At 39.2% G+C, this 12,657-nt stretch overlaps 1 protein-coding gene across 2 annotated transcripts in view; it reads left to right on the top strand.

Annotated features, from left to right (window-relative positions):
• GUCY1A2 (guanylate cyclase 1 soluble subunit alpha 2) overlaps positions 1-12,657 on the top strand; it is a 431,042-nt gene that overhangs the window by 370,039 nt on the left and 48,346 nt on the right. For both annotated transcript variants that reach the window (XM_030200255.1, XM_030200253.1), the window contains exon 7: positions 1,015-1,169. In XM_030200255.1, coding sequence (XP_030056115.1) covers positions 1,015-1,169 — 155 coding nt within the window. The remainder of the gene's footprint in view (positions 1-1,014; positions 1,170-12,657) is intronic.

The raw sequence follows: 12,657 nt of genomic DNA, 5'->3' as shown, positions 1-12,657 counted from the left end.
CCATAGTCCCTCAAATTCTATAAAATGTGATAAAAATTGCACGTGCAAATTTGGGAGTTCATGCAAAATTTAATTGAATGGTGAGCCAATTTGTACTGATAATTCATATCTTAGCAAGCAATTATTGGTGCTAATTGTATTTAATTATATTTTATGTGTGAGTTCAAAAAGGGGACTTGGCCATGGGAGAGTCACGGGCAGATCAGGAGCATTAATTTATACGCATTGTTATAGAATAAAGGGGATCCATACCTAATTTAGGCACGGGGATTTCATTGGTGTAAATGGTCACACCTAAATGTAGTCACAGTTCCTGGCGGTAAACACTGTTCTATAAACGGTGCCTAACTTTAAGCGCTGTTTATAGAATAGAGGTAAGCGATATTTTTGGCACCATTTTTTTAGGTGACATTTATAGAATTTAGTCCAATACCCATCAGGGGCGTAGCCAGACCTCAATGTTTGGATGGCCCGGAGCCCAAAGTAGGGGGGCACAGTTTGGCTCACCTCCCTGCCTCAGCCCCCATCCCGCTGCAACCCCATATACCTTGGCTGGCAAGGATCCCCAACCCCCGCCAGCTGAAGCCTTTCTCCAGCACTGTTCTGTGCACATTGCCTACTTCCCATCACGCACATGCACGCTTGGTATTAGTGAAACTGAGCATGCTTGAAGTCATGCATGCTCAGTTTCAGTAAAACCGAGCATGCACGTGACGTGAGAGGAAGCAGGGCGGGCAATGTACAGAGAACAGCACTGAAGAAAGGCTTCAGCTGGCGGGGGTTGGGAATCCCGGATCCAATTTGGGGGGCCCAGGCCCCCAAGGCACCCCATAGCTATGCCACTGATACCCATATATCTTTATATGGACAGACCCCTGCTGAATATTGGCCTTCTACTTATTATTAGTTTAGGGTGAACTTGGGGAAATATTTGCCATGATTGAGGTTTACAAATTCCTAAATAGTTTGAAATTTTAAGCAGTATATTAAAGGGCTTTTTTTTTATTCTTTCAGCTGAGGATAGGACTTCACTCAGGGTCTGTTCTAGCTGGCGTTGTTGGCGTAAGAATGCCACGTTACTGTCTGTTTGGAAACAACGTCACCCTTGCCAGCAAGTTTGAATCAGGAAGCCATCCACGTCAGATTAACGTCAGTCCAACCACACATCAGTAAGTGCTGAGAGTCTCAGACTCTATCTTTCATACTTTTCCTTAATGTATGTTATACAGTGTTGTTGATAAATCAATTACTGAACTTTATTTTGCACTCCTGTGTAAGATCTTTTCTCTTATTAGGTTCTTACCATTAAACTAATTTGCAAGATTTCCTATGTTTTGCATACCATACAGACGTTACTTAGTTTCTTTCTTTTCTGTTCAGCAAAATTTATGGACCATAATGCTTTTCCATTATCTTTTATTATTTTTGTTGTCTTAGACGATACATTTACAATTATTTTTTTTACTATGACATTGTTTAATGATATTATACTGAACTGTAGCCTACCCATGTTATTGTGTAAGCCACATTAAGCCTGCAAGTAGTGGGAAAATGTGAGGTATAAATGTGTTAAATAAATAAAATATTTTTTCCATGTTTCTTCAGATTTTTATAGACTAAGCACTATAATGGCATTCTGCTGTAGCTATTTAACCAGGTTGTAGCTTCTTAGTGAAGGAGTAGCCTAATGGTTAGTGCAGGGGCTTGAGAATCTGGAGAACTGGGTTCAATTCCCACTGCAGCTTCTTGTGACTCTGGGCAAGTCACTTAACCCTCCATTGCTCCAGGTACAAAAATAAGTACCTGTATATAATATGTACACAGCTTTGATTGTAACCACAGAAAGGCAGTATATCAAACCCCATCTCCTTTCCCTTTGAGGGTTCACTTTCACTGCCAACTCTTGGTCATCTTGTTTGTAATATCAATTTAATGTAATAATAATGCTTGTCACAGCTCTCTCCCAAATGCAATGGCTGCCACACAATAAGCAGAAATTTGAGATGAGAATCAAAACCGAATTCCCTACTTAAGCACTGGGCCATCAGATTATACATATGTCAAAAACAACCCAAATATTTTATAGAAATACTTTCTGTATTATAGAAGCAGGCACAGATTTGATGATCTGCAGAACTTTGGAGGACCAGGTAGCTGGTGCTAACTTTTGAAAAGGAGATAGAGCAGCTTTTAAACTAAAATAGGGGAAGGGGGAAGCCGACAGTGGCCCAGGAGCGCTTGGTTCGGTGTGGAGTATTCTCGAAGAATACTCTTGAAACAGGACATGTAGGGAATTCCAATAGAGAGGTTTCAATAACGGTGAAAGAAAGCCAGGCATGTTTAATGGGAGAACAGAGTAAAGGATGCAGGTTATCCCTGTCAACTTCAAAGCAGCTTGTAGATGCTAGGAAAAAACACAATTTGAAGTATCTATATACAAATTCTAGAATCCTAAAAAAACAAGATGGGAGAACTGGAGTATATAGCACTAAATTAAGAGGTAGATGTAAGAGGAATCTCAGAGACCTAGTGGAAGGAGGACAATCAATGGGACACTGTATTATCAGGGTACAAATTATATCACAATGATAGAGTGCATAGGAGCCAACTTTTCAAAATTATTGGGGGTGCTAAGCCCAGTGGAAATAACTCTTCCCCGGACACATACAAGGAAGTTTCTCAATATTGGGGGTGCTCAAGCACCCACAGCACCCACAGAGTCAGCTCCTATGAGTGGATCAAGTTGGAGGGGGTTGCACCATATATTAAAGAGGGAATTAAGTCTAACAAAATAAATATTCTACATGAAACAGTAGCAGCGTGGAATCCATGTGGATAGAAATTCCATGTGTGAAGGGAAAGAGTATACTGGTAGGGGTGTACTACTCTCTGCCAGGACAGAATTAACAGACAGATGAACAATCGTTTACAGAAATTAGGAAAGCTGGCAAATTGGGCAACATTATAATAATGGGTGATTTCAGTTACCCCAATATTGACTGGATAAATGCTACACCAGGGAGCACTAGGGACTTAAAATTCTTAGATGTAATAAATGACTGCTTCTTGGAGCAACTGCTCCAAGAACTGACAAGAAGGGGAGCTATTTTAGGTTTAGTTCTTAGTGGAATGCAGTGCATGGTGCAAGAGGTAACGGTGTTGTATTTGCTGGGATAATTTGAGCTAATATCTGGAGTGAAGTCACTAAAGAAATTTAAAGTAGCACCAATAAATTTTTGAAAGCGTAACTATGAAAAAATGAGGAAAATAGTTAATATATTCCACATATTAACAAAGGTGGAAAGAACAGGAAACGACAGTCAGTGTGGTTAAAAGGTGAAGTGAAAGAGGCTATTAGAACCAAAAGAACATCCTTCAAAGAATGGAAAAAGATCCGAATGAAGAAAATAAAAAGCAACAAAAGCAGTGTCAAGCTAGATGCAAAGCACTGATAAAGAAGGCTAAAAGAGAATATGAAGAAAAACTTGCCATGGAGACAAAAACTCATAGTAATACCTTTTTCAGGTACATCAGAAACAGAAAGCTTGTGAGAGAATCTGTGGGAACTCAGGAAGGACAAGGCCATAGTGGAAAGATTGAATGAATTCTTTGTTTCAGTCTTTACAGAAGAAGATGTAGGAGATGTACTTGTACTGGAAATGGTTTTCAAGGGTAACAATGCAAGGAACTGAAAGAAATCTCCATGAACCTGGAAGATGTACTGAGCCAAATCGACAAGTTAAAGAGTGATAAATCACCTGGACCGGACTGCATACACCCCAGGATACCAAAAGAACTCAAACATGAAATTGCTGATCTGTTGTTAGTGTAGTTAAAATCACCTGTAGTACCTGAAGATTGGAGAGTGGCTAATGTAACTCCAATTTTTAAAAAGATTTCCGGAGTGATCCGGGAAATTAAAGACCAGTAACTTCACTGCTGGGGAAAATAGTGGAAACTATTATAAAAAAAATAAAATGATAGAACATATAGACAAACATGGTTTAATGGGACAGAGTCAGCATGGGTTCAGCCAAGGGAGGTCCTGCCTCACCAATTTGCTTCATTTCTTTGAAAGTGTAAATAAACATGCGGATAAAGGTAAGCTGGTTGATAGGTTCCATAGGTTACTATGGAACTTTGTAGGGCTAAGTGCTTTGAAAATGAGCCCCGTAGTGTATCTAAATTTTCAGAAAGCTTTTGACAAATTTCCTCTGAGAAACTCCTGAGAAAATTAAAGAGTCATGGAATAGGAGGCAATATCCTATGGATTAGGAATTGGTTATTGGACAGAAAACAGAGGGTAGGATTAAATGGCCATTTTTTTTAGTGGAGGAGGGTGAATAGTACAGTGCTGCAGATATCTGGGACTGTTGGCATTTAACATATTTATAAATGATCTGGAAAACTGAATGACGAATGAGGTGATTACATATGCAGATGACACAAAACTATTCAAATTTGTTAAAACACAGTCAGATAAAATTTAATGTGGACAAATGCAAAGTGATGCACATTGGGAAGAATAATCCGAATCATAGTTACCTGATGCTAGGGTCTGTTTTAGGAATCAGCACTCAAGAAAAGGATCTAGGTGTCATTGCAGACAATATTCTGAAACCTTCTGCTTAGTATTTGGTGGCAGCCAAAAAAGCAAACAGGATGCTAGGAATTATTAGGAAAGGGATACAAAATAAGACCAAGAATATTATAATGACTCTGTATCACTCCATGGTGCAACCTCACCTTGGTATTGTGTTCAATTCTGGTTATTTCTCAAAAATATATAGTGGAATTAGAAAAGGTTCAAAGAAGAGTGACCAAATGATAAAGGGGATGAAGCTCCTCTCATATGAGGAAAAGTTAAAGAGGTTAAGGTTCTTCAGCTTGGAAAAGAAACAGCTGAGGGGAGATACGATTGAGGTCTATAAAATCCTGACTGATGTAGAACGGGTAGAAGTGAACCTATTTTCTACTCTTTCAAAAAGACCAGGGGACGCTCAAGGAAGTTACATGGAAATACTTTTTAAAACAAATAGGAGGAAATATTTTTTTCACTCAAAGAATAGTTAAGCTCTGGATCTCACTGCCAGAGGACGTGGTAACAGTGGTTAGCATATCTAGGCTTTAAAAAGGTTTGGACAAGTTCCTGGAGCTAAAGTCCATAGTTGTTATTGAGATGGACACGGGGGAAGCCACTGCTTGCCCCAGGATTGGTTGCATGGAATATTGCTACTAATTGGGTTTCTGCCAGATACTTGTGACCTGGATTGGCCACTGTTGGAAACAGGATTCGAGGCTAGATGGACCATTGATCTGACCAGTTTGGCTATTCTTGCATTTTTATGATATTCTTGTTAAAGACTAAGCCAGCATAATATGGCTACAGCCAGGATGGTGGAGCCCAGAATATGGATCAGGGCAGTTAAAGTTTGAATTTGCCTCCAGAGAGAAGCAGTACAATAGGAATATCTAGTTCCCTATCAAATAGCGTACAAGGTGCCGGGATGGATTTAAGCTTAGCATAGAAATGGGCTTTCCAGCCCTATGTTATACAAATGATTATGTTCACTAGTGGATGAGGATACATTGTACTTTTCAAAAGATCATTTTATAGTTCATTTGCTGATGTTATTCCATTTCCACATTGCAGAGAAAATTATTCTGCAGTTGAAGTAATAAAGTGCCAAGTAACACTCCATTAAGACAGTTGTTCATTTTTAAAAAGGTACAAAATCATACATTAGCATTAGTGCCATCCATTTCTAGGCATTGTGCAAACAGCAGAGAATGATTAATTAGTTCATAAAAAGAAAACATAAATCCTGCCAAGTCAGACCAAGGTCCATCCTGTCTCCAACAGTGACCAATCTGTATCACAAGTTCCTGGCAGATCTCAAAAGTACATCAATTTCTCAGAGCTCCATTCCAAGGACAAGCAGTGACTTTCTGAAGTCCACCTGGCTAAAAATATTTTATGGACTTTTCCTTCCAGGACTTGTCTAAACCTCTTTTAGCCCCACTGTGCTAGTTGTCTTCACTACGTCCTCTAGCAACAGATTCCACAGCATAATTTGTTTTCAATATGCTGGTTGTTAGTTTCATAGAATGTCCTCTTGTTTTTTTTTAAAACTAATAAACAGTATTTGCAAAGACATTCTGATAATTGTTCAGTTTGTAAATTTGTCAACAGTTTGGGCTAGATTATATCACGCCTAAAAAATCGGCACCAAAATGAAAAAACCCTAAATGCATTCTATAAAGTACACTTTAATTTAGGTTTACTGCGCAGTTTATGGAATACATTGAGCACCTGTTGACACAACTAAATTTAGTTGCGACTATTTATGCCATGTTTTACTTGTGTAAATGAAATCAAAAAACACAACACCAAAAACAGACCCATACAAACAAATCCAAGTGGGATACACAAACGCCAGATCTATAGTTAGCAAAACAATTACCATAACAGACTGGATCACAACAGAAAAACTCGACCTACTAATTATCAGCGAGACCTGGATCCACGACCAAAAAGATCCCATAATACTGGAACTTTGTCCCCCAGACTATAAAATCACCCACTGGACAAGGAAAGAAAAGAGAGGAGGAGGAATAGCACTAATCTATAGATCTCACTTTACGGTAACAACAGCTGCCGAGTCTATAACATCGATACTCGAAATTGCCTCAGTCAGGATCAACCACATAGATCTGATTGACAACCTAAATATTGCCCTATTCTACAGACCACCAGGCAACTGGCAAGAAAGTCAGTCGCAATTTACGGATTTCATATCGAATATCTGTGTATCTAACGCCAATAATAACCGGAGACATAAATATACACCTAGAAGACCCTAACACAACCAATGCACGTGAATGCAAAGACTTCCTCCAGTTATGGGACCTTAAATGGCCCAGCATGCAAGCCACCCACGAAAAAGGACACACAATTGATCTTATCACATACAAATTATCCTCAGACTTAAATATCACAATATCAGACTCAAAGTGGACAGAGATACCATGGTCAGATTACTACAAACTAAACTTTAACTTACAATGGCGGAAAAAAGGGTCACATCCCAAACAAGAACCCACAACTTATATGACGAGAGGCCAAATTGACCCTACGACATTCTGGCAAAAGATCTACAGTGATGAATGGACAGCACAGACAGACTCTAAACACTTCCTTCAAAACTGGGACGACAGATGTAAGAACACACTAGACAAAATTGCACCATTTCAACAAAAGACTACACGAAGAAAAAACTCAATACCATGGTTCAATGAAGAACTAAAAATACTAAAAACACAGGTCAAAAGACTTGAACAGATGTGGAAGAAAAGGAAAGTCGAACAGACACTTAATGAATGGAAACAACAACAAAGAAAATACAAATACACAATAAGGCAAACCAAAAGAACATACTATAGAACCAAAATAGGACCTAACTACAAAGACGCACACAAGCTATACCAACTCGTAAATAAACTAATAGACACTACACCAATTACAACAACCAGTACAGACATCCCAACGGCAGATGACCTTGCCAAGTACTTCGACGAGAAAATGATAAAATTACGGTCCACGTTACCACTCAATACCACTGACCACGAAAAATTTATGGACTGCATGGATCCAACCCCCGGTGAATACCCAGCGGATCGAATTTGGAACAGCTTCAATCTATTAATCGAAAACACTATTTCTCAAGCAATCAACAAATTTGCCAAAACCCACTCCAAATTGGACACTTGTCCCAGCTATCTAGTAAGGTCCGCCCCCAAACGCTTCATAACAGAACTCACGACACACCTGAACTACATGCTACAACATGGACTCTTCCCCAAAGACAAAGGAAACATATTGCTCACACCGATATCCAAAGACCTAAAGATAAAATTAAACGACACGACCAATTATCGACCAGTGGCATCCATCCCCCTGATTGTCAAAATAATGGAAAGTATGGTAACACAACAACTTACCAACTACTTAGACAAATTCACAGTATTACATGAATCACAATCAGGATTCCGATCCAACCATAGTACGGAAACAGTGATAACTACCCTCATAACCAAATTCAAACAACTAATAGCAACCGGACACAGTGTGCTGCTCCTTCAATTTTACATGTCCAGCGCGTTTGACATGGTTAGCCACCAAATACTGTTGAACATCCTAGACTACTTTGGGATTGGAGGAAACGTACTAAAGTGGTTCCAAGGATTCCTAGAAGCTAGAACCTACCAAGTGATCTCAAAATCAAAAATGTCAATAGACACCAGAATGTAGAGTTCCACAAGGATCACCATTGTCACCAACCTTATTCAACCTAATGATGACACCTCTAGCTAAATCGCTATCCAACCAAGGCCTCAACCCGTACATTTATGCAGATGATGTCACGATATACATCCCGTTCAAGCATGACCTAACAGAAATTACAAAAGAAATCCAACATAGCCTCCAAATAATGAATTCATGGGCGGATGCATTCCAATTGAAACTAAATGCAGAAAAGACACAATGTCTCATCTTATCTTCACAATACAACTCAAATAAAAACAATACTATAAACACTCCAAACTATACTCTCCCGGTCTCTGACAGCTTGAAAATTCTGGGAGTTACGATTGACCAAAATCTCATACTAGAAGACCATGTGAAAAATACAACAAAGAAAATGTTCTACACCATGTGGAAACTTAAAAGAATCAAACTTTACTTCCCAAGGGACATATTCCGCAGCCTAGTACAATCAATGGTGCTGAGCCACTTAGACTACTGTAACGCAATTTACGCAGGTTGTAAAGAACAAGTCATTAAGAAGCTGCAAACAGCCCAAAATACAGCAGCTAGACTCATATTCGGGAAAGCAAAATACGAAAGCGCCAAACCCCTAAGAGAAAAACTACACTGGCTCCCACTAAAAGAACGAATTGCATTCAAAGTATGCACCATGGTTCACAAAATTATACATGGGGATGCTCCGGCCTATATGACAGACCTTATAGACCTACCTGCTAGGAACGCAAAAAGATCAGCACATACATTCCTCAACCTCCATTACCCAAATGCAAAGGATTAAAATACAAGTCCACTTACGCAACCAGTTTCTCCTACATTTGCATGCAGCTATGGAACGTGCTTCCGAAGACCATAAAGACAACGCAAGATTTAACTATCTTTCGAAAACTACTGAAAACTGATTTATTCAAGAAGGCATACAATAAACAACTGTCCTAATTACTAAACAATAAGAATGAAGAATGAGAATGGACTGACCCTAAGCATGCGACCGAGCAAACTCAATGACCTTAATGAACAAACAATACCACTTCTAATCTAAAATCGACCACTATACAACCACACAATGTCGACTAACTTCACTGCCAAACACTATTACTCTCACCCTAATGTCGTCACCTGAGCAACTACATAATGCTGACACCCACACAAGATCACAATGTATTCTTCTACCATGTATGTACGCATTTGATTGCTAAACCATGTGCATATTTGTAGTCCGGAAATGGCTATCACCATTACAGCAAATGTAAGCCACATTGAGCCTGCAAATAGGTGGGAAAATGTGGGATACAAATGCTACAAATAAATAAAAAATAAAATAAAAAAAAAAAGTGAGGACAAGTGTGGAGGAAATCCAAGAAACTTTATTGATAATCAGTTGATGACCCGACACGGCCGTGTTTTGACATCAAAGCCTGCATCAGGGGTCAAATAAATCTTCCTCGGTTGTCACTTGATAAAACCAAAAGAAAATCAGATAATGGGACTTCCCTCAAACTCAAGAATTTAGAAATCAACTATGAAGCGCCTCAACGTCATTTCTGTGTATTGCCGCTGAGGCGCTTCATAGTTGATTTCTAAATTCTTGAGTTTGAGGGAAGTCCCATTATCTGATTTTCTTTTGGTGACAACCAAGAAAGATTTATTTGACCCCTGATGCAGGCTTTGATGTTAAAACACGGCCATGTTGGGTCGTCAATTGATTATCAATAAAGTTTCTTGGATTTCCTCCACACTTGTCCTCGCTTTTTTGTTTTCATTGCCTTTGATTTGCGTGAGGATTCTCCTCCCCGCTTTTTGTTTTTTACTTGTGTAAATGCCAATGACATATGGACTGGGTGTATTCTATAACAACGTGCATAGATTTTAGAAACGCCCATGACCTACCCATTCCATGTCCATGGCCACACCCTTTTCAACTGTGCAGCTTAGAATTTACGTGCATCACGTTATAGAATACGCTTGTCAGTTGATGCGTAAATTCAAATTATTCCCAATTGGTATCAATAATTGATTAATTTGGCAATTATCAGCACTGACTTGTTAACTAATTAAGGGGGTCTTTTACTAAAGCTTAGCCTATTTTATTCTTATGGGCCCTTCTGCAGATAACTTGAGCTAAGCTTTAGTAAAAGACCCCCTTAGTTACAAGCGCAAATGCAGAATACAACTGTATTTGCATGCAAAACTTAAGTCATACTACATAGAATCCAGGGGATTGTGCTTTTAGGGGCCCTTTTACTAAGCCACGAAGGTGCCTGCGTGCGTCAATTTGGAGTTACTGCCCATGTAGTAATTTCATTTTTGACACACGTCCACAACGCGCATCTGAAAAAAATTTTTTATTTTCTGGTGCGTGGCGAAAATCGGGCAGTAACTATGACTTGATGCACGTAGGCGATTACCAGACGTTAATGCGAGAGACCTTACCGTTAAGTCAATGGCTTGTGGTAAGGTCTCAGATCCAAAATGGACATGCACCAATTTTTATTTTGCCGCACGTCCATTTTCAGAAAAAAATTTTTAAAGGCATTTTTTACAGGTGTGCTGACAAATGGATCTGCGCGCACCCAAAACATGCGCCTACACTAGCACAGGCCATTTTCCAGTGCACCATTTGTTTTTAAAATTGTGTCCCTTTTTTTTTTCAGATGGCCTGAATATTAACCAGAATTGTGCATTGTTCCTCATGAAATTGAAAACTTTGAATTGCTTTTCTGCAATCATTTTATGAATCTTCGCCAGTTTATATTCTGTTCTACTGCATTAAGATCTTGTTCAAAAACATTGAGGTGGTGATAAGGGCGATAAGGGCTCCTGCGCTAACCTGGTGGTAACCGGGCAGTGTGCGGCAATGCCCAATTAACGCCGGGTTATCGCTGCGCAAGCCATTTCTGGGTTTTTTCTTTTTTCCTCGGAAATGACGCCCACTCTGTAAATGGGCTCTAAATGAGGTAAACCTGGAAATATGATGTCAGTACAATACAAACAATACCATAATAGTCAGCATAGAAGAATATTCAAACATGAACATAACATGATGTGAGCAAAATACCAATGAAACACCCAACAAGCAAGTCATAGAACACTCGAACAACAGACAAGATGCTAATGCTTTTCTATCTGGCAGAGGGCCAAGTGCAGATATGCAGATGAGGACAAAATAGGCAGCACAGAGTCAATTGGCATGAACAGATGGGTGGCCAAAATCTCTGTACAGTTAAACGAGACATGAGGACCTGGTTCCAGTTACTGGGCTTAATTGGCTTGCAAGTACCTGAAGACTTCGCATTTGGGCAGGCTACTGGAAATTTTCTCATTTAGGGCACTCATTCAAGTTTTATGTTCTCTTCAGGCTCCCATTGGCAATGTTAACCCTTAAACAATAGCTCATGAGAAGGATTTTCCAGCCCTCTCAATTACACACTCACCACTGGAATCCACCAACTGGCTCTGTAAAGTTGTAATGAATTAAGAAAGTTGCACCAGCTTCAGCAGCTTTATCTGGTGCATCTTCATGGACAGCATGGCAACACTCTGGAAGCACTTGCTTCTGAAACTTTCCTTGCATTTGTCCAGCGTTTAGATCTTTATTCAGCCTATCAATACCTGCCAGCAATAGCTGTTTTAGAATTGGGTAGCTCAGAAAGAGATTGGATAGGTCTCGAAACCAGCCTTCCCAATACTTCTCTGTTTTGGTCAGCACATGTTGTGTGGATTATGACGTTATTTCTAGGTACCTCATCATTGAGGGATGGACCTCCTGGAGAGTGTGTACACTGAGCAGGTAGTTGTGGAGTGCCTTGGAGAATGAATTTCACCCAACATCCTTGGGACTCACAAAAGTACAAAAATTATTCTTTAGCCCCACAAATTCACCTCTACTAACAGTGGTTTCACTGGGGACCAGCTACATATACAAAATTTAAAAAGAGATTAAAAAAAACAGCATGTGAGTTACAGACTGGAACTCATATAACTGATCTTTCTTCAGGCATTAAGAAAGCATTAAGAGAAAGAATTGTAAAAATAAATAAATAAATAAATAAATAAAAATTACAAAAAAAACAAAGCTAGCTTTTATAAATCAGATATTGGGAACACTTCTTTTGAAAAAGTATTCTAAACTATAGAAGTTACTCGAAAAAAAATTCCTGTGATTATCTTAATGACTGTGCAGGAACATGAGTGAGTCAACTAGCTTATTCTTAATGTAGATGATACCAAGGTTATACAAAGATTATAAATCAAATTTCACATTTATATCAGGCTCTAAAAGGCAACAGAAGCCAATGGAAATTGGCCAGTACTGGAGTTATACGATCCTT

The sequence above is a fragment of the Microcaecilia unicolor genome, chromosome 4, assembly GCF_901765095.1.
Source record: "Microcaecilia unicolor chromosome 4, aMicUni1.1, whole genome shotgun sequence".
In the NCBI taxonomy this organism is placed as follows: Eukaryota; Metazoa; Chordata; class Amphibia; order Gymnophiona; family Siphonopidae; genus Microcaecilia; species Microcaecilia unicolor.
Note: the sequence above shows the minus strand (reverse complement) of the source record. Positions and strands in the feature narration are given on the sequence as shown.